Source organism: Corythoichthys intestinalis, chromosome 22, assembly GCF_030265065.1.
Source record: "Corythoichthys intestinalis isolate RoL2023-P3 chromosome 22, ASM3026506v1, whole genome shotgun sequence".
Classification (NCBI taxonomy): domain Eukaryota; kingdom Metazoa; phylum Chordata; class Actinopteri; order Syngnathiformes; family Syngnathidae; genus Corythoichthys; species Corythoichthys intestinalis.
The window spans coordinates 5,996,334-6,019,121 of record NC_080416.1 but is presented as its reverse complement, the minus strand read 5'-3'; the positions used below and the strand labels follow the sequence as shown (position 1 = coordinate 6,019,121).

General features: G+C 40.8%; 1 protein-coding gene across 2 annotated transcripts; it reads left to right on the top strand.

Moving 5' to 3' along the window:
- Positions 1 to 1,541: 1,541 nt before the first annotated feature.
- On the top strand, positions 1,542 to 18,349 carry LOC130910349 (major histocompatibility complex class I-related gene protein-like). 2 transcript variants are annotated; one of them, XM_057827558.1, is made up of 9 exons: positions 1,542 to 2,388; positions 2,478 to 2,562; positions 2,997 to 3,162; positions 6,447 to 6,713; positions 6,825 to 7,103; positions 15,531 to 15,830; positions 15,893 to 15,994; positions 16,073 to 16,282; positions 16,353 to 18,349. In XM_057827558.1, exons 3-8 carry the CDS (start codon positions 3,096 to 3,098, stop codon positions 16,246 to 16,248), a joined length of 1,191 nt encoding a protein of 396 aa, XP_057683541.1. In that variant the 5' UTR covers positions 1,542 to 2,388; positions 2,478 to 2,562; positions 2,997 to 3,095; the 3' UTR covers positions 16,249 to 16,282; positions 16,353 to 18,349. The 2 variants fall into 2 exon arrangements, with proteins under 2 accessions (XP_057683541.1, XP_057683540.1); XM_057827557.1 differs by having other exon boundaries at positions 2,952 to 3,162.
- Positions 18,350 to 22,788: the final 4,439 nt, after the last annotated feature.

Genomic DNA, 22,788 nt, shown 5'->3' with positions numbered 1-22,788 from the left:
TGAAGTGCGATAGCACTACTCCAGATTGTCCCTAGATGAATTTATTTTTTGGCTTTTGACATCAATAGTGAAATTGTAAATTAATTGTATGACAACTGTCTTATTATACACTTATAATTGTTTATTTTCAGGTACTGTAGTTCATTCACAACGTCTGAGTGTATGTTGTCGGCGATTAGCCTAGCAATGATCTTAATTGTGGTTGTCAGCCCAAAACCCACTAAATATATATTAAATGCATCTTACCAGATATAAAATGACTACTACATAATCTGTGGTAGTCGTTTGGAGCCCAGTTTTCTCGTCGAATTGCAGCAGCCCATCTCGCGCTCCTCTCCGGGTCTCTCGGAATATGGTAAAACTTCAAGTCCCTCCGTCTATCTTCTCTGTTTTTGCAACCGACCGCCACACACGACTTCACCATTTTGATTATTAATGTTAATGAGCAGAAAAACACGCCATAATAGGAGGAATTTACGAAGCGCTAATGCTTATAGACCCGACTCACATGACGTCACAACCACGCCTCCGCGCCAAGTTGTCCGTCTACTTGTGTATATTCATGTGCCATTCATCCGCCCTTTTCCGACTGAGGACCATGGTCTCGAAATTTAGAGGTGATGATCTTCACCACTTCACACTCAGCTGCGAACCGCTCCAGTGAGAGTGAGTTTGCAGTCATTTAGTTTTAAAAGACCGTAAATTGAGAGCATTTTTGAAAAAAGTCTCATCTGTACAGCCAGGTGTCGGTGCGGTATGAGGAGCCAAAAAACTATTTTGTTGCAACACTAGCTAGTGCGTTCAGTCTGTGGTATAGACCCTACCCACGTGACGTCACAACTCCTTCCTCCTGACTGGTGCCGCCCAATTGTCCGTCAACACATCATGTTTACCTGTTACAGCTACGTACATTCCTCCTATTTACGACGTGTTTTTCTGCTCGTTAACATCAATAATCAAAATGGTGAAGGGGTGTGTGGCGGTCGGTTGCAATAACAGAGAAGATAGACGGAGAAGACGGAGAGACTTGAAGTTCTACCGGATTCCGAGAGACCCGGAGAGAAGAGAACGAGATGGGCTGCTGCAATTCGACGAGAAAACTGGGCTCCAAACGTTTACCACAGATTATGTAGTAGTCATTTTATATCTGGTAAGATGCATTTAATATATATTTAGAGGGTTTGGGGCTGACAACCACAATTAAGATCATTGCTAGGCTAATCGCCAACAACATACACGTATGTATGTAGTGAGAGTGCTATCACTAAACCATATAAACATTAAAAGCCCTTACTCCATTGACAAACGACATGAAATACATTAGACTTGACAGTGGATGTTAGCAATAACAAAAGATTTTGAATTGAAAATTTCGTAACTCACCTTTCCAAGCACAAGATAGATTCCTGCCGAATTTTTGTGGACGAGGACCTGTTTCACCCAACCAGCAACGAAGTATTTATAAGCCTCCAAGCTCTTAAAGTTTTTCAAACTTTCGTGAGAATAGGCTGATTTTGTGTGGACAAGATACTGTAGTTGTACATATCAGGGTAGCTAGCAGATGTCAGGCAAATACGGCGGAGACAGCGGGTCGAAAAACATCGATTTAGGCATCAAATATGGATCTGGCGAATGGATAAACTGAAGCTTTTCCACATAACGCCTTTTATGCAATGCATCAAGTGAGTTTACGGCATCCGAAAGCACCGGGTCTTCCATGAAATGCGTTATAAATTGCTCGATCAATTGAAACCATTGATAATACAGACACAAAATGACGGACAAGGGGGCGGAACCATACAGCGAGCACATGATTTTGTGACGTCGGTGGGTAGGGTCTATTAAAACATGAGTAATCATAACAGTCCTCCATGTTATTTAATATTGGACGTCATTGCTGTTGTTGGAGGTAAATAAAATTCGCCATATCTAACCGCTGTTAGTCGCATTTATCTTTTACATTTAGTAGCATTTATTCAACACATTTATTCGCATTTATTCTCAGCTACTGTTACCACACTGTCTTTACTCCACAAGCATTGAGGCCTTAAGGGCCCTTTCCGGTTAATGCTAACACAGCAGAACAGTCACATCCCTGCTTGGCCTGTTTTGCCGTCACAGGGAAACCGTAAATTTCTAAAGGTTCTAAAGTTTGGTGAAGTTTCAATACTTCTGCTTAATTTACTTCCCTAAAAGTAGGCCGTAAAACCGTTAGGAATAAACACAAGTATAAGTAGGTATTGTTTAGCGGAAGGGTGCTAGGGTCACAAGGGGCTGCAGGTTGCGCCACAGCCTGATCTAATCGTCTGGACTGGAGGGGCTGGTGCTGAGAAGGGCTGTTTTCATCTGGTCACCTGACATCCCAACATCACGACATCCTTTTTCCAAGTATGCTAATTACCTGATGAATGGAGTATATAAGAAATGTGCCTGGCTGGTAGGTTCACTTATACTTCTGCTTTTCTGTCATTGCTCAGACTAGAGAACTATCAGCCAGATATCTGTAACGGTTGATCGCTTTGTCTCTGGAATCAATACATTCGGATCAAATTGCAACTCAAGGTCTGTGACTCTTTTTATTCGATTAGCACTCAATTATTAGAATACCTCGCTTCTGAGTAACGAACACAAGTAAAGTTAGGACAACGGAGTAGTCCGGTGTCTTCACCCTTAACAGGGGCCAGGTGTTGTGTAATTTATTTATTTAAAACTGATTTTACAGACATGTAATGCGTCCATGAAAACATTTGATGTTTTCACCTCAATAAAGCGTTATAAATAAGCGTTCCCGTCAGGGGGGACGTTTCACGCGGGGCGGCTATTTTTCGACACAACACCTGACCCTCCCAACAGGCATATTTTTAAACCTAACACTGTCAATTGCAGCTGAAGCGTTAAAGTAAGGTTCATTGTAGTCATTTAATAATCCTATTTCATTTCGTAATTTAAAGTGTTCAAATAGGTCCCCGCCCACTCGTGGTCATGTGATTTCCCAGAGCGGCACATTTGGCGAAAGCGAAAGCAAAGTGACGTCATAGCCCAGCTCAGGTCAACGCGTCCAACTCTGTCGGCGTCGAACTGAATATGAAGCAAAAATGTGCAAGACGAAGGAGTTAGTGGCACTTTTGCTTGTGGCTGTGCAAATTCAAAACGTCAAGCCCGGTAAGTCCATTTCCTTATCTTTTTGTTCGACTGTGACGCACTTTACGCTCGCTTCAAAGTTTACCTCAAGATGTCAAGTGGAAAAATTTAAGCTCAGAGGTCCTGTTAGGGGGTAAAAAAAAAAAAAAAAAAACTGTCTTGCTAGTTGATCATGATTTAAAGACATTTGGGGGGAGGGGGAAAGAGAAGTCTTCCGAACAAGGGCGTAGATTTGGTCTCTGAAGAGAGTGCCACCGGCCGCTAGGGGGCAGCGCCTGCCTGTATTAATATAATTCCTCCTAGTGAGAGGACAATTAGTGGTGTTATGAGCTGTTTATGTTCGTCCTTCTCTGCACGTATTCCTGTAGGTTTGTTTCCTTTTTGTGTCAACTACTTGTGTCTTGCTGTCTTTTGAGTTATATAAGTATAGAGATCCATATGTTATCATTAATGCAATTGCTTGTTATTTCTTTCAGGTAGTTAATTTAGCAAGCTATGGCTAAGCTGCCGTGCTCTTGTTCTTTAGGGTTCCCTCATCGTTGTCAATTCTGAATTGACAGTGAGGGGTGTTTCTTCATGATATTTTTTTTACATCATCGGACAGAGTTGGAGTAGGAAGGAAGGAAGAAGTAGGTAGAAAGTTCTTGGTCGTGTGCAGATGAGCGAGGTATCACTCGTGTCGCGTTTAAGAACTGCTCGGATTTCTAGCCATCAGCGACCTTACTGTCCGCAACAATGCGGACCCCAGCACGTCTACTGCACGTCATTTGGTTAGACTCTTCATGTGTCGATATACTCGAAAGCAGGGGTGTCCAAACTTTTTGCAAAGGGGGCCAGTTTTGGCGTGGTAAAAATGTGGAGGGCCGACCTTGGCTTTTACGTAGAACAATATATTTAAGCAAATTTTAGCAAGCCATTCTGTGTGTCACATTTGCTTTATTATTTAAAAAAATAATAATTTAGGGCTGTCAAAATTATCACGTTAACGGGCGGTAATTTATTTTAATTAATCACGTTAAAATATTTGACGCAATTAACGCACATGTCCTGCTCAGACAGATTCAAATGACTGCACAGTGTCATGTCCACTTGTTACTTGTGTTTTTTTGGTGTTTTGTCGCCCTCTGCTGGCGCTTGGGTGTGACTGATTTTATGGGTTTCAGCACCATAAGCATTGGGTAATTATTGACATTAACAATGGCGAGCTACTAGTTTTTGTTTTTTGATTGAAAATTTTACACATTTTATTAAAACGAAAACATTAAGAGGGATTTTAATACAAAATTTCTATAACTTGTACTATCATTGATCTTTGAAGAACTACAAGTCTTTCTATCCATGGATCGCTTTAACAGAATGTTAATGTTAATGCCATCTTGTTGATTTATTGTTATAATAAACAAATACAGTCCTTATGTACCGCATGTTAAATATATATATCCATCTTGTGTCTTATCTTTCCAGTTCAACAATAATTTACAGAAAAATATGGAATATTTTATAGATGGTTTGAATTGCGATTAAGTACGATTAATTAATTTTTAAGCTGTGATTACCTCGATTAAAAATTTTAATCGTTTGACAGCACTAAATTAATTATTTCAACAATCTCGCAACTAGCTTTTGTTTCTCTTTCTACTCTTGCGAAATACTGCTGCTGTAAAATTAAACTGGCTTCAAGTTGCTTCAATTTCTCGCTACATATCTTCCCTGTGATCTTGTCGTACATGTCAGCGGGTCTTGTTTGTTAACATCGCCTCACATTGAACTCTTTAAAAACAACGACTGTCTCTTTGCTAATGACGCAGACACAGTTGTTGCATATTTTGGAGAAGAAATACAGTAGTCCAATTTCCACCTATCCTTGAAGCGTCGACCGTCACAGTCTTTCTTTTTTTTGTTGATTGTTTGTCGCTATTTTATAAACGGGGAATAAAAGGTAACGCGGGGTAATGTTGCTTAGAGTAGGGTTGTTCCGATCATGTTTTTTTTCTCCCGATCCCGATCATTTTAGTTTGAGTATCTGCCGATCCCGATATTTCCCGATCCGATTGCTTTTTTTTGCTCCCGATTCAATTCCAATCTTTCCCGATAATTTTTCCCGATCATATATATTTTGGCAATGCATTAAGAAAAAAATGAATAAAACTCAGACGAATGTATACATTGAGCATACAGTACATAAGTACTGTATTTGTTTATTATGACAATAAATCCTCAAGATGGCATTAACATTTTTAACATTCTTTCTGTGAGAGGGATCCATGGATAGAAAGACTTGTAGTTCTTAAAAGAAAAATGTTAGTACAAGTTATACAAATTTTATATTAAAACACCTGTTAATGTTTTCGTTTGAATAAAGTTTGTAAAATTTTCAATCAAAAAATAAATTAGTAGCTCGCCATTGTTGATGTCAATAATAATTATGGTGGTGAAGCCTGAAACCCATGAAATCAGTCGCACTCAAGCATTTGCAGAGCGCGGAAAAACACCAAAAAACACAAGTAACAAGTGCAAATGACACTTTGCTGTCATTTTAATCTTTTTGAGTGGGGCATGTGTGTTAAATGTGTCCAATATTTTAATGTGATTAATTAAAAAAATTAATTAACGCCCGTTAACGCGATAATTTTGACAGCCTTAGTTTATAGATCTATTTAGTCGCTTTTTTTGCGAATATGTGTCTGAACCATTTGTTAAGAGCATTGTTGATTTTTTTTTTTTATAATAGCATTTAAGCTAGCAGACTTTTGCTATGTAAGTTAGCCAATTGTTCTTTTGTTGTACATCGATTGTCTTTTTTTTTTTTTTTAATACCGTTTGAGGCTCAGCTCAGGTATTTTAATTTTTAATGTTCCTTATCCGATTACTCGATTTTTCAGACTAAATAGTTCATCGATTAATCGACAACTAAAATAATAGATAGCTACAGCCCCAGTATTTTGCGTCGATGCAAAATTTGGACACGTTTCAAAAGGAAGACGAATTTAGGCGTGGCGGCGCACATTTTCAACAATCGTCTCACACAATGGACCAATTTTTCTTCCGAGTTTGAAGGAATAAAATGCACCATGTGCCTCGTTTCATTGAGTAGTTTCAATGGTTTTCTAGATATTTGCTTGGAAAATGATGTCCATTTTTTTGGACTCGACACTGCTGTTGTTTTTTTATATGAAAGGCTACATAAATTATAATAAACCTAATGAAAATGTTTTCAGGTGTTGATGTGTTCCGATCATTTTAAATGGGATAAGTAAAAGATTTCGAGATATCAGATGAACAAATGTTTTTGCTTTTTCTTCCAGTGATTCATACGCTCAAGTATATCCGCATAGGGTCATCTCAAATTCCAAACTTCCCAGAGTACTTGAGTGTCGGTTATGTTGACGGTGTTCAAATTACCAACTATGACAGCAAGAGCAAGAAATTACGACCTAAACAGGACTGGATGAACAAAATCACAGCCGAGGATCCGCACTTCTGGGAAAGAAACACACAGATCAATATCGGTGCAGAGAAGGTCTACAAAGTCCGCATTGAAACTGCTAAAGAGCGCTTCAACCAAACTGGAGGTTTGTGGCTGTCCAATTTTGGAGCATTTCAAGACATTTCATGCACCGGTTGCCTTTTTCAGCAGACGTTGGCTTATTTCTGTGACACGCCGTCACGTGCCTTTCTCTCAGGTGTTCACATGGTCCAGGTGATGTATGGCTGCGAATGGGACGATGAGACCGGCGAAGTGGACGCTTGGGTACACTTTGCTTATGACGGAGAAGACTTTATATCGTTTGATTTGAAGGGACTGAGGTGGATCGCGGTCAAGCCGCAAGCTGTCGTCACCAAACACAAGTGGGAACAATCGGACAGCTTTAATCAATGGCAAAGATATTACTACACTGAGGAATGTCCTTCTTACTTGAAGAAGCACGTTCGCAATGGGAGGGACTTCCTCATGAGAACAGGTACAGTCTTAGTACACCACCGCCTCCTACAGGAAATTGACTGCCACAACAGCCTTTACTTGTTCTACACTTTCCCTTCTCACACATTTCTTCCCTCCATCTTTTGTCCTCTCACACATTCTCACTGTCCATCTTTTGTTCTCGCATTCCTTCCATCTATCTTTTCTCTCCGACAGTCTCATTTCTTTCCAATGTCCTCTCTGTTTTGTCCTTTCACACATTGTTTTTTCCCCGTTATTTTCACATGTTCTCGCTATATTTTTTCTCGAATTTGACTCTTGAGCGTAGGGCTGGGCGATATGGCCTTAAACATGTATCACGATAAATTGAGCAGATTTATCTCGATAACGATAAATGACGATAAATTCGCCCAAGCGGACTGTTATATAATTTGAAAATCTGAATCAATGCATGAAATACAGATTAACTATTTCTTGTTGATTTATTTACCAGCATTCAATTTGATATACTGTATTTAACAATTGTACATGCAGTCTAAACATTAAGTTTATAAAAATGTATTGTAAGCAATAAGAATTCAAGTATGAACATTTATAACAGCGTGTATGACTTGAACAATGTACATTGTCAAAATCAATATGCCTGTGCAAACACAAATGACTTGCAGCTTGAACAGTACACTTCAAAAAGACAACTTATTGTTAATGGCTGCTGTGACATAATTATTAAATACAAGTGTTTACTTTATGGTTTAAGGGTTTTTTTCCCCCCAGTGCATTTTTTAATAAATGCACGCACAATAAAAATAGCTGGGGCCATTTCTCGGTCATTATAAATTTTGCCGTTGGATTGTACTTTATGCTGAATGCTTTACCATCACAAAAGCTATCAGAGGAATCACACACAGACAGATACAAAATAACGCCACATAGTAATTGCTAGATGCAGTCCGTGCCCAATCCACTCATTAAGTTCAGCAGTTTCGACAAGGTTAGAACTTAGAGCCGCTATCCGACTCCATAACGTTCATTTGTAGCGTTAGCCGCTAGCTAGTGTTAGCCTGGCTACCAGTAGAAAGCACTGAAAGCACCATCTCCGGAAATCGTGAGAACAAAGGAGGACAGCGGGTGAAAGCCCGTCTGGATGCCACCAAGAGTCTACTAAATGTCGGTTGAAAGTTTGGTGAACCTCCCTTAAGCCACACTCCATCACGTTTTGCTTGTAGCGTTAGCTGCTAGCGTTAGCTTACCGGGCTTTTGTTTGATTGGCTTCCTGATGATCACGTGACTCCCTACGTAAGCACATTCACAGCTTTCTTAAAGGGGAATGAACATAGACGAACAACACAGAATCAAAGCGGGATGAAAAGACTATATTTTCTTGTTTTATTAATTTACCGAATTTACCGACATGGTCAAAATTACGTCGGTCATCGTTAAGAATTTCGGTGACGCTAAATTTTCGGTTTACCGCCCTGCTCTACTTGAGCGCTTCTTTTTTTGACTCCCACCTAAGAGTGTAACGGTACATGTATTTGTATTGATGTACCGGTGCGGAACGGAGGCGTACCAAACGAGTTTCTGACGTAATGTAACCCTTACTTTTCGAGGCTGCGAGTCGATCGGGTTACAGTTTCTTTGTGTAGATTATATTTACTCCGTCTTCTCTGCTATAGACCCCACTCCAATTACGTCACAACCACGCCTCCGCGCCATATTGTCCGTCAGCTCGTCGTGTTTACGCATTACTGCTACGTAAATTCCTCCCATTATGGCGTGTTTTTCTGCTCGTTAACATTAATAATCAAAATGGTGAAGGCGTGTGTGGCGGTTGGTTGCAGTAACAAAGATAGACGGAGAGACTTGAAGTTCTACCGTATTCCGAGAGACCCGGAGAGGAGAGCGAGATGGACTGCTGCAATTCGACGAGAAAACTGGGCCCCAAACGATCACCACAGATTATGTAGTAGTCATTTTATATCTGGTAAAATGCATTTAACATATATATTTAGAGGGTTTTTGGCTGACAACCATAATTAAGATCATTGCGAGGCTAATCGCCAACAACATACCGTTTCAAATTCAAGATGCTTATTTCTTCCGCCATCATTATTTTTTGAATAATATTTAGCTGGTAACAAGTGAAAGAAGCTGGCCTCGTCTACGGATCATCAGTTAAACAGGAACCTTTTGCAAAGGGGGCCAGATTTGGTGTGGTAAAAATGTGGGGGCTACCTTGGCTAATTTACGTAGAACAATAAATTTAAACAAATTTTAGCAAGCCCTTCTGTGTGTCACATTTGCTTTATTATTTTTTTAAATTCATAATTTCAACAGTCTCGTCTTTGTGGCGTTCTCTTTCGACACTCGGGCTCTTGCAAAATACTGCTGCTGTGAAATTAAACTAACTTCAAGTTGCTATAATTTCTCGCTGCGTATCTTCCCTGTAATGTTGTCGTACATGTCAGCGTGTCTTGTTATTATCGCGTCACATCGAACTCTTTGAAAACAGCGACTGTCTCTTTGCAAATGAGGCAGACACAGTTGTTGCGTATTCTACTGAAGAAATAGTCCGATATCCACCTATCCTTGAAGCGTCGGCCATCGCAGTCAACTTTTTTTTTTTTTTAATTGATTGTCGCCATTTTAGAAAATTGGAAGTAAAGGGTCACACGGGGTAATATTGCTTAGAGTGCTGCTCTTAAAGTTTTTCAAACTTTCGTGAGAATAGGTTGATTTTGTGTGGAAAAGATAGTTGTAGATATCAGGGTAGCAGATGTCAGGCAGAGAGGGCGAAGACAGCGGGTCGAAAAATATCGATTTAGGCATCAAATATGGATCTGGCGAATGGATAGACTGAAGCTTTTCCACATGACGCCTTTCAGGCAACGCATCCAATGAGTTTACAGCGTCTGAAAGCACCGGGGCTTCCATGAATTGCACTATAAATTGCACGACAAATTGAAACCGTTGAGAATACGGATAAACAAAGACGGACAATATGGCGGCCGGATACAGCGACACGTAATTCTGTGACGTTGGTGAGTGGGGTCTATAGGCTAATGTTCCTATTGTTGAAAGCACGAAAGTGTGTAATAAACAACGAGCACGTTTAGATTTTGTAGTGATGGACCTCATGAAGCGTGTCGACACAGTGACACACTGTGTTGACACAGTGTGGATACTGAGTCATTGAATACTGACACCTGCTGGACATAAAAAAATCCCTACAGGCAACCCACTTGACAGACTGACACTGAATGGCGTACCGCACCCAGGCTATTTTTAGACCGTGGCGTCGCATCGTAAAGCGGAAGTCAAGCCGAAGTGGGACATTATAGACCCGCCCCCGCAAAGACACAACGCAATTAGTGCTACTTTTCACCGGTAATCTTTCAAAAACGAACATGCCAATCACGCATAGCTTTTTTGGAACTTGTAGAAACGACTCTAGACATTATAACCATGAAGGATGTTTTCTTCATATGTTTCCGGAAACCAAAAACTCGGGAGGAAAAAATGTGAAGACCGAATCAACTTGCGCGGACTTTAACACCAGCTCGGCGAATCCATTCATGTTTCATATGCAGTAAACATTATGTTGGGTTGGCATGGTCTTTCAGAGGACAAAGAGGTAAGCCATTTTTATATTTTTAACTTATTTTTTGTAGCGTAACATTGTGCCGTACTGCTTCTGTCTGACAATGAATGACCTGAAAAGAATTACAATGGTATCTGACTGCCACTGTTACCGAAAAATTAAAAGTGTTCGTTGGCTGTCACTGAGTAGCATTTGCGATCGCTACACAAAGTTAACTAAATTACCCCCAAGAACGGTAAGAGACGTAGGACAACCAGAGGATATATAAGAAAGAGAGGGCTGATGGTAAAGGATAGCTTGTTGAAACAGGAGAATGTCATTGTCAGTCGGGTCGATAAAAAAGCTAAAGCTATGCTTAGGTCGGCTCGTTTTTTTCCTCTTTTTCAGCCTTCGACACTAAAGCCATCTCTTTAACTGAATATTTTTATGTTCTTTCACATCTTTGCCAGTCAATTTGGCACCAGGCACATCATTTTCGGAGAGAATTGGTAGGTTTGGCTCTGTAAACATCTCATTTGTACACGATTTCCATTCATTTCCAAACGGTGACTTGTCCTTACTTAGCAACAGTAGCTAATGTCATGAATATTAATGAGCGGAAGTGCCGTGTTGCTTGCGGTACGCCATTGATGACATAGCATGTAAAATCAAATCATTTAAGTCTTTGCATTCATGTTGCATTATTCCATATCTTTAAATAATGTGAACATATATTATAATGTGAAAATGTAAGTAATAATGAATGGGTGAATGAGGAATGCCTGTGGAATTTTTGTTCTGATAAGATTTTATTCAAAAACATAATTTTTTTTAATGTTTAAAATTTAGTTGGTTACTTTTTTTTTTTTTTTTTAAACTTTTTTTTAAACAAGCCTGCTGTGGACAACACACTCGCATGGAACCAACGATGCCAGCATGCACAAGAATTTCCTGTTAAAAGAGTTTTGGATAAGATGTCCATTGGCTCCTTCAGTATTGAAGAAAATCGGCATTGCGTGCCATGTTCGGCTCAGCCATGGATCGTTGCACTTTTGCAATTTCATCTACAGTTGCATTGCCTCCTTGACTCCCCACTTCGTCATCTAAGTGCTACCATAGCCCATCAGAACTTGAAGTGGACAAAAAATAAATTATAGCTTAATTACAGATTTCTCATAAATTACCAAAAAAGTGACTGTGAGGAAGTAAAGGAATGGCTCTATACCTGTGTTTATTTTGGGATTATCAGAAACTTCATTCTCATGCTTGGCCCAATAAATCTTCAGCATTGAGGAGGTGGCAACTATGTGACAGGTTAGTCATATACAAAGTAAAAATGCGACATTTGACCTGCAAAAAAAATAACTTTAGTATTAAATCCTAAATTTTGGAATCGTGTCGTAATCCGTTCAGACCAGGACTCGAACCCGGCGCACGACGCGTCGGGGATGAAAGCCGTTTGCTCTGACCTATAAGCTAGCAGGTCAAATGCTGTCACGTATTCTACAAGACAAGGCACTGCAAACGACGGAACCGCATGCACCCGTCACACTAATAAACTAAGATTTACCTTAAAATGAATTGTATTTTGAATGGAAGATGACAAGTGCGTTTTTCCTGTCTTACGTCCATTTCCACAGTATGTAGACAACGAGGAAGTAACCGTGAGATGTGGATTGTTTCAGCAGCTCCATCGCGTTGACAGAAGCGCTTCCTTTTGAACCAATTTGCTGCGTCATGACTGTGTCGACACAGTTCAATGAGTTCATGCATCGGTCACGTGATTTTCTTATAGCGATACGCGCTAGAGCCTAGTTCGGGCCTAAAAAATCCAGCCCGGCCCGACACGGCCCGCTGGTATTGAGGCCCGACCCGGCCCGAGCTCGATCACTTAACTAGATTTGCAGGCCCGAGCCCGAAAAACCCGATTTTTTTTTTTTTTTTTTTTGAGTGACGCGGAAAAAACGCAGCAGCAGCAATTTATTTTCATTTCTTCGAGTTGGCAGAAAAAAACGCAAGTTTTCTTAATGTTTAAATAATCTACATATTTTTTTGAGAATTATCAAAGCATTCACACAACGAAATAACGCTGGGAAAGTTTGTTAAACATATTTCTGAGTGTGTGGGATATTGTTCTCACATGGACGCGCCTCTCTGACAAGGAAATGAAAATGAGGGCGGCGTCTCGGCCGTGCGCAAACGGTAGAGCGGGAGGACAAGAATAAAAAGGGGCCGGCGCCACGGCGTTCGTGCACACGCACAAGCAAAAGCGCAATACAGAGAGCCTGCTCTCCATTTTTTTTTTTTTTTTTTTTTTTTAAATAATATATTAGTCCGGCATGGCGGCCCGACCCGAACTGACCCGAACGTGAATGCTTAAAATGTGGGCCCGACCCGACCCGACCTGAATGTCGGGTCGGGTTCGGGCACAAAATCTAACCTCTAATACGCGCACCGACACAGGGGTTGCTCCATGAGCTCGGCCATGAGTATCACTGGACCCATCACTAATATTTTGCATTTTGTTTTCTTACTGTACCGAAAATGAACCGAACCGTGACCTCAGAACCGAGGGACGTACCGAACCGAGATTTTTGTGTACCATTACACCCCTACTCCCACAGTCTTTTTAAATTTTTACAATGTTTAACGATGCTTTTCCTGTCTCAACATCTTTTGTTCTTTCCATCTTTGGTCCTTTCCAGGGGTCGCGTTAACCGAATATTTTCTGTCGTTGACCGTTTTTTTACAACGGTGACAGAAAAAACTGAAGTCCATCTGTCATTTTGACAGGTTGTAATTCACACCCCAGACCACAGGGTGGCGAGTGAGCATATTAATTAGCTATTGTGTCTCTTGATGCATGGTGGCCTTACTCGGAAAAATGTCAAGGCAACCGAGTGTCCGAAGTTTCTTCAAAAAGCCCCAAAACGACGATGGTGTTGATAAAAGAGGTGAAAAAAGAGGGACTGATGCAGTGAAGGATGACAACGAATCAAGTGAATCGCCGGTTCACTCCTCACTGCGGCGAGCAGTTGAAAACGCCGCCAATTACCAAGAAGGGCAGAATTGGTAACACGGTGAAAGCGGCATAAAGCCAAAAAAGCGGACCAGACTAGCCAGAGCCTGAAATTATTTCAAGGAAAATATGGAGGGTGCCACCACTGTGTGTACTCGTTTTGCTAAGCTGAGCTCGCATACCACGGTAGCACGTCGGCTATGAACGAACACTTGACGCGCTGTTACCCAGGTGTATTTCGGAAGACAACAGGAAACAACAAGCTAGCGGATTGTAAGTCCATACAACTTTCTAACGATTTTTTTAAAAATTGGAAGTTGCCTTTATGTGCGTCGTATCAACGTGCATTTTTATTTAATAATAATAAATAAATAAATAAATTATATATATATATATATATATATATATATATATATATATATATATATTAGGGCTGTCAAACGATTAAAATTTTTAATCGAGTTAATTACAGCTTAAAAATTAATTAATCGCAATTAATCGCAATTCAAACCATCTATAAAATATGCCATATTTTTCTCTAAATTATATATATATATTCTGTAAAATAATTTGTTGGAATGGAAAGATAAGACACAAGATGGATATATACATTCAACATACAGTACATAAGGACTGTACATTTCACTCTACTGTCATTTAAATCTGTCCATGCTGTCCTCACTCCGAAGTGTCTACTTTTTCCAAAGCTAGACAGCTAGTGAACGACGCCTTAATAATCGGACTTCTTCCTTTTTCATCTGATTTATTAATAAAATGGCCTCAAACCATTGTCCTCATTAGACCGTAGTGAAACTACAAAAAAAAAGTACACAAGCATTGCATTAGCAACAACGTTACGCTATAAAGGTTCACTAAACATAAACAAAAAGCATCTCATACAAAAAATATAACATTTCGCTTACTAACATAATTTGTACATTCTTTACAACAACCATACTTACGGACGAATCTTGTCCAAGGATCATATAAGCACATCATTACAACGTAGGCGTCAGCCCGAGACGTCATGCAGCCATATTGAACTGGCAAGAAAGCAATAAACCGTGTCGCAAAGCGACCACAAGAGTTCGCTGTTAGACAGCACAAAAGAAACCTTGCTGTAAAACTTACCAAAAGGCAGAATACTGTCTGACATGGGACAGTGCGGCACATGTGCGTTAATTGCGTCAAATATTTTAATGTGATTAATTTAAAAAATGAATTACCGCGCGTTAACGCGATAATTTTGACAGCCCTAATATATATATAATGGAATTATATAATATTTTATTATTATTAAATGTATTAGGATCATGGAAGGTCCCACTTTGGGGGGGATATATATATATATATATATAATATATATATCCTGTATTTACATAATATAATAAAAATATATATGGAAACACAGTACTGGCCTGCTTACTGTAATCCATGACTGCACTAATGTTAGTTACTTTATATTATATTGTATTATTGTGTATATACATATAGTGACTGCATCAAGATATAGTCATTTTAAAAATTTAAGTGACGGGTAAAAATAGATTATGACCGGATTTTTATGACCCTGTCAGTCAAAATGACAGACAACGAAAAAGTCTAGCGCAACCTCTGGTCCTTTCACACATTGTTTTTCCTTTATTTGTCTACGTTTCTCTCACACATTCCCTTCATTTTTGCTTCACTTCTGGATTGTCCTTTCTATCTTTGCCCCTTACATATTTTCTCTCTCACACTCTAGTTGTTGTTTCTTCCATTTTTCCTGTCCCTCTTTTACCTCACACACTTTCACTGTCTTTTCTCCTAAAAGTCCTCTGCATTTTTCGTCCTTTCATCTCCATTTTTGTCCATCTCGCACGCGACAGAGCTTCCGCGGATCTCCCTGCTGCAGAAGACGTGGCGGTCGCCGGTGACATGCCACGCCACGGGTTTCTACCCCAGGGAGGCCGCCCTGTTTTGGAAGAAGGACGGCGAGGAGCTCTTTGAGGATGTGGAGATGGGCGAGACCCTCCCCAATCACGACGGAACCTTCCAGACCACCGCCGACCTCAAAGCGGTGGATGCCAAGGCCAAATACGAGTGCGTTTTCCAGCTAGCCGGCGTCCCGGAGGACCTCGTCGTCCCGCTGGACCCCGCGAAGATCCTGAGCAACGAGCGCATTGAAGGTGAGCCGCTCGCTTCCGTCCTCGTCAAATGAAGACGAAATGACCTCTGTTGCTTTGAAAAGCGGAAGAAAGGAGGAAGACAGCGCTGGCCGTCACTGTCCCGTTGGTGCTCCTGGCCCTGATTCTCACGATCATCGTCGTCATTGTCATCAAATGCAGAAAAGGTGAGGGACTTTTACTCTTCGTCATCAATTTTTTGATACACTGGTGATGCCAACTTAGCTTGCGTCTTTTGATTGCAGTCAAATACGCTCCAGCTGCTAAGTCAAAATCTTTCCTCGGAGGTAAACAAAGCCAAGGCGGAGGTCTGACGTCCACCAAATCTTTCCATTCGTTTGCCTTTTGGAAGCCAATTCTGAGCAATCTTCCTCCAAGAGTGCTTCCGAGGCCGCTTCTCCGACCGCCGAGACCCCTTTAGCCGAGCCCGCTCCCGAGTGAGACGCTTTCACGCCGTAAGTCCGACACGCCCGCTGTGTTCTTCTTTGAAAGCGGAGTCAATATTTCTTGTGCTTTATCCTGCAGGCGTTGGAAGACGATTACGATGTTCCAACGCAAGCGCAAAAAGACTGGATTTCTTGTCCGGTTGGGCCATTTGTGTCATGGGTACTTTTGTGCTTGATTTGCTGTATTTTAAGATCAAATTGATGTATCAATTAAAATGATATGTTGTAAGCTTTAGGGCAGAGGCACCCCATTTCTTAGGTTGTGGGAGCCATTCTGTTGGCCAGGTGGCAAGAACAAAGAAACGTCTTGGATGGATGTAAATGTTCGGGAAGTTGTACACTATGTTATTTGATGTTTCCTCAAACATTAATTCCAGATTGAAACAGCTCCAGTGATCTTTATATGTTGCACAGTTCTTGTACTTTTGAACTGACTGTATGCAAGGGCCGAAGTTTGCTTAGGGATGGTAGGGACATAACACTAGTAACTTTTCAGGATGCTCAAATTGTCCCCGCCAACTTTTAAGCAACCCTATTTGCATTATATCATGACTTCAGTGTAGGTCATTTAGATCAGGGGTGGGCAAACCGGTCCTCAAGGGCTGCAGTGGGTCCTGGTCTTTGTTCCAACTGATTCAGCACAGACAGTTTAACCAATGAGGTTTCAGTGGAAACAAGAAGCACCTGACTGAAATCAACTGATTGCACTTGTAAGAAACCAGATTGGTGAAAGGCTGTCCTCATGATGGGTATGAACAAAAACCCGCACCCACTGCGGCCCTTTGTGGAATAGTTTGCCCACCCCTGATTTAGATTGTCTTCCCATATGTTGTAAGGATAGAATTGACCCAACCATAATAACGTGAATTATTTTTATTGTGTTCGGACTTAGATTTAACCTTTTTTCACACATTAAATGTGGCAATCCATGTTTTTTTTCCTCAAACGTACGTTTGATTGGCTGATGACGTGAACATCCACACACGCACACACAACCCCGACAGAAATACAACATGTCGACAACATACCGCCTCCTCTGTTCCCTTTGAAGTGTAGGGATATGAGATTTTTTTTTCAGGCAGCAGGAGCAGCCACTGTAAGTAATGTCAAAAGACGTCAATGTTGTGGAGGTGGGGAAAACGCACAAATTTTGCTACTGAAAGTCTGACCTGCATCAGAGGTAACATAACGTTAAATTATGGGAATTTGCTAACCTGCAAAATTCGAGTAGGAGGGTGCTTAGAGAGTGTCCTGTATGTGTTTTCTACTGTTTATGTTAATAAAACTGTGAGAAATGGCCATAAACCGAGGTTGACCCCAATTTTCATTTTTATTTTATTTCCGTGAACCTGAAAGCAGCGCAAAGGAGCTTTCATTTTTTGTTGAGTTTGTGGACAAAAGCAGTCGTGTTTTTCCTCAAGGAAGGCCCCATTTTTATTTGTTTATCCCTAAATAAGATTTTTCAGTAATATCTAATTTCTTTATTTAGACAGAGAATATTGAGTGTTCTTAGGACAAATGTTTAGTTTTTTTGCATTCTTGGATCGTTTAGAGATTGTTATACAGATACAGATTATTATTATACAAGAGCCGCTGTCAGTCATGTAAAATATGTCAAAGTTGTGGAGGTGGGGAAAACGCCACTAATTTTGCTACTGAAAGGCTGACCTGCATCAGAGTTAGCATAACTTAAACTGTGCGTTTGCTAAACAGCAAAACTCGAGTGTCTTTTTTTAGACGGAGAATTTTGAGTTTTCTGAGGACAAATGTTATGTTTTTTTGCATTCGTGGATAGTTTGGAGATTACAAACAAATTTGTGTAGGTCATTCACTAGGTTCCCCCGTGTGGTTCTGGGATTTTTGCTCCCCGTTCTTATCATTTTGAAGCCACGGGGTGAGGAGGGAGTTGAAAGTCCATGTTGCCCAACGACAGCCCCAAAACATCACTGCTCTAGAGGAGATCTGCATGGAGGAATGGGCCAAAATGCTAGCAACCATGTGTGAAAAGCTTGTGAAGAGTTACAGAAAATCCGTTATTGCCAACAAAGTATTGAGATAAGTATTTGGTCAATACCAAAAGTTCATTTTCCACTATGATTTGCAAATAAATGATTTAAAAGTCAAACAATGTGATTTTCTGTTTTTTTTTTTTTTTTTCCCCACATTCTGTCTTTCATGGTTGAGGTTTACCCATGTTGACAATTACAGGCCTCTAATATTTTCAAGTGGGAGAACTTGCACAATGAGTGGTTGACTAAATACTTATTTGCCCCACCCCAACAACATTCAAGTGTTTTGCTTTTTGGCCACTGGAGAATGCAGTTCTGCCGGTCGGAGGTGGGAAAGATTGCTCGGAAATTCTCTGACGCATTTACTTTGTTTAATGCTATTAACGGCCATGTTTGTCGATTTTATTGATGCCAATGTACTTGGATTCCATTGACGCAAAAGTAAGTCGATGCCATTGACGGCCATGGATGACGAAATTTCCCATTCATTTTCAATGGCAAAAAAACAAATATCCCCAAATATACAGGAAATGAACAATTATTAATAGGATGTGTCCCTCAAATGTCCCCGATTCCATGGACACATATGGAAGTCGATGCCATTGACGGCCATGGACGTCCAAATTTCCCATTCATTTTCAATGGTAAAGAACCAAATATCCGCAGATCAACAGGAAATGAATGGATATCAATAGGACGTGTCCCTGAAATGTCCCTGATTCCATAGACGCATATGGTAGTCGATGCCATTGACGGCCATGGACGTCCAAATTTCCCATTCATTTTCAATGGCAAAAAAACAAATGTCCCCAAATCAACAGGAAATGACCAGATATCGATAGGACGTGTCACCGAAATGTCCCCAAATGACCTGATATGACCAAGACACGCCCCCCAAATGACATGATATCGAAACAGACGGCAGGGAATAAGGGTGAGGCAAACGATGTGCAAGCGCGAAGCCTTGTCCCTAGGTGCTCCGAATTGAAACTAATTAACACCTGGACACATTGATTAGCGGAAAGGAAGTGCGTCCGGTGACAAATACAGTGTGAGCAGTGTATTCGTGGGGGGGGACCATCCACTCCGCGGACGGGCTCCGCACGCGGAGGGAGGACTGGCATTTGCCTGGCACGCACTCAATGCGAGAAAGTTGCCAGGACTGCAAATGGGACAATTCGACTTCGACGCCACCTCCCAGCCCGCTGGCAGCCACCACGTCAAAAGAGCGGTGGACAAATTTTATATATATATATATATATATATATATTTTTTTAACCTTTTTTTAAGTGACTGTTTTTTAACTTTTACGTGACTTCGAGGGGTGGCCAGTCGAAGCTTGAGAGGCCTGGCCCCCGGAAGCGCTGGATGTAGGCCTGCTCGGGGAAAGTGATCGTGCGGCTTGCAGTGATTTTTTTTTTTTAGATTTGCAGTGCTGAGCCCGAAGCAGCGCCGTCCTTCCGGGGGTGGGGTACAAACTCCACACAGCCCGGCCCAAGCCAGGATTGACACACCTTGTTTTAGCCTGTTTTTCTTGTTTTATTATTTTTTTTTAACTTTTATTTTAAAAAACAAGGTGTGTGAACTGAAAAGCCTCGTCCAGCCTCCTCTTGCTCTTGTCTCAGGGGCAGAACTAACCTCCGGGTCGTTACAATATCACCAGGACACACTGCCCCAAAAGTCAGTTTCCTTTTTCGGCCACAAATTTTCCTTCTCCTCTTCTGTGACTAATTTGGGCGTCAGGTTTGACCCCCATCTTAGCTTTAACCATCATATCAATTACATTTGCAAAACCTCCTTCTTTCACCTCCGCGATATTGCCAAACTCCAGCCATCTCTCTCCCGTCCTGCTGCTGCTCCCGTCCAAGCCTTTGTCTCCTCCATGTTGGACTACTGTAAAGCACTCCTCATCGGGATCCCTGGCAAGAGCCTACAAAGGCTCCATTATGTCCAAAACAGCGCTTCCAGGGGCCTGATGAGGGTGTGTAAACACGAGCACATCACCCCCATCCTTCACACCCTACACTGGCTCCCCGTTCACCTCCGTATTGAATTCAAAACCCTCCTTCACACCCGTCACTGTCGACACGGTGTAGCCCCCACCTACCTCACCGAACTCCTCACACCAAATACTTCAGCCAGAACCCGGTCAGGCCAACTGCACCGTCTACTCCCGCCCAGGACTCGGCTCAAGACTATGGGCGACAGGGCCTTTGCAGCTGCTGCTCCACGTCTATGGAACGCCGTCCCAGACCACCTCAGAGCCCCGCAGACAGTGGATGCCTTTAAAAAAAAAGACTAAAAAGTTAACCCTGGCTAATTTTATCCATCTTATTTTATCTGTGTTTCTGTCTATTTTTGCTTTTACTCTTTTATTCTTAGTCTTTTTATTTTTTTACATGGTAATGTGCACTTTCAGATTTGTTTTTCAAATGTAAAGTGTGTTATAAATAACAATAATCATAACAATAATACAGTTTAAGTCCCCAAATGACCTGGTATGAGCAGGACGTGTCCCCCAAATGTCCCTAAATCAACAGGGAGTGACCTGATATTGTCCCCGAAATGTCCCCAAACTAACCTGGGCGGGGCTAAGATCTGTATCTCCACACAGCAAAGCACCAGAGTAATTTCTCCACTAATTGCAGTTTCTAGTTGTTGTTGTTGTTAAGCTATGCTTTTACATGTCATATGATGCTTTTACATTTACCTCGGCCTCCTGGATCCCTTAATTTTAAATACAGCAATATACCGTGAGACTGGAATAAACCGTATTTTATGAATAAAATGTGGTCACGGTGAGCCAACGAAACACAGCTTTTCAAGTCATCTAGTGAAAACTAAAGATGTCGGGTCCGATTACGTCATTTTCAAAGTATCGGAATCGGCAAAAAAATATCGGACATGCCTTTTTCTAATATATATATATATATATATATATATTTTTTTTTTTTTAATTTAAATTGTTTTCTAATTGTATTTAACGTTACAGACAAAATGTGTTACACTCATCCAGAGTAGTTTTGGCTTAAAGTAGGGCTATCAAATTTATTGCGTTAACGGCAGTGCAGCGCATGCGTTAATTATTTAACGTGATTAATCACGTTAAATAATTAACGCATGTGCTGCACTGCCGTTAACGCAATAAATTGAAATTAATTTAATAACGTTAAATAATTAACGCATGCGCTGCACGACCTACTTCTTGCATTGTCGCGTTCAATCTATAAAGATGCCGTTTTACCTGTAGATAGCGCTAAAAGGCAGCATATAATGAGTAGAGAGAATTATGACAGCCTTTGGAGCTATTTTTTTATCTCAGCAATTAAAAATATCGTGGGAAGCAATGTGGGGAAGAATGATAGTAGTTGATCATTTCCTTAACACCCTATGTTCTTTCCCAACGCAGAGAAGATATATCAATTGGTGCCCCTACGCACAGTCATGGTTGCACTTCCCATCATGCATTTTGGCAGAAGTTAAATGGCTGCAGTATCATTTACTGAAAGCTGAACAAATACACTAGATGGCAATATTTTGTCACAATATACAAAGTCACAAGTCTTTCTATCCGTGGATCCCTCTCACAGAAAGAATTTTAATAATGTAAATGCCATCTTGAGGATTTATTGTCATAATAAACAAATACAGTACTTATGTACTGTATGTTGAATGTATATATTCGTCCGAGTTTTATTCATTTTTTTCTTAATGCATTGCCAAAATGTATATGATCGGGAAAAATTATCGGGAATGATTGGAATTGAATCGGGAGCAAAAAAAAGCAATCGGATCAGGAAATATCGGGATTGGCAGATACTCAAACTAAAACGATCGAGATCGGATCGGGAGCAAAAAAAAAAACATGATCGGAACAACCCTACCGATAATATATATATATAATTTTTCAATGTATATTCACCTGAGTTTTTGAACACCTGTAGGTCAAAAATACTAGTGGTTGATTCAGCTTACATTTGCCTTTGACCGAACCAGTTTTCATAATGACATGAACATTCTTATAATGAAAAAAAACAAAGACAGTAACAAAACTTTGCATACTGGAAAAACAGGAGTGGAAACAAACGCACAAATCCCAATCCGACACCGTGCCAAAAATATTATTAATAGGGCCGATAATATATTATGTTATCGGATTTATTGGGATGACGTCATAATTCCTATTATCGGGCCGATAACCGATAATTATCGTGCACCTCTAGGAGGAGGTGACGATCGGCCCGCTATGATATTAACCTTTATTAGCCATCGCGCTCCCTGAAATTTAACACCTGCTTTCATGCACACCGCTTGGTAAGTCCCGGACATGACACTAGGACGCGACCCATGAAATGTCCGCGTAATCTCCGTGTCAGTCGACACGGGAAATTGTTTTCACACACAACTGCTACACGGATTAATCCCGTGACATTCCCAGTGTTTCGGAGTATGTGAAGGGGCTGTAGCTAAGCGTTTGACTCTTTGTCAACGTTACAATACAATACA

Coding starts and splice junctions, on each gene's coding strand:
- LOC130910349 (XM_057827558.1), top strand. CDS start 3,096: ATGTGCAAGACGAAGGAGTTAGTGGCACTTTTGCTTGTGGCTGTGCAA. Junction 3,163..6,446: donor AATTCAAAACGTCAAGCCCG/GTAAGTCCATTT, acceptor TTTTTCTTCCAG/TGATTCATACGCTCAAGTAT. Junction 7,104..15,530: donor GGACTTCCTCATGAGAACAG/GTACAGTCTTAG, acceptor CGCACGCGACAG/AGCTTCCGCGGATCTCCCTG.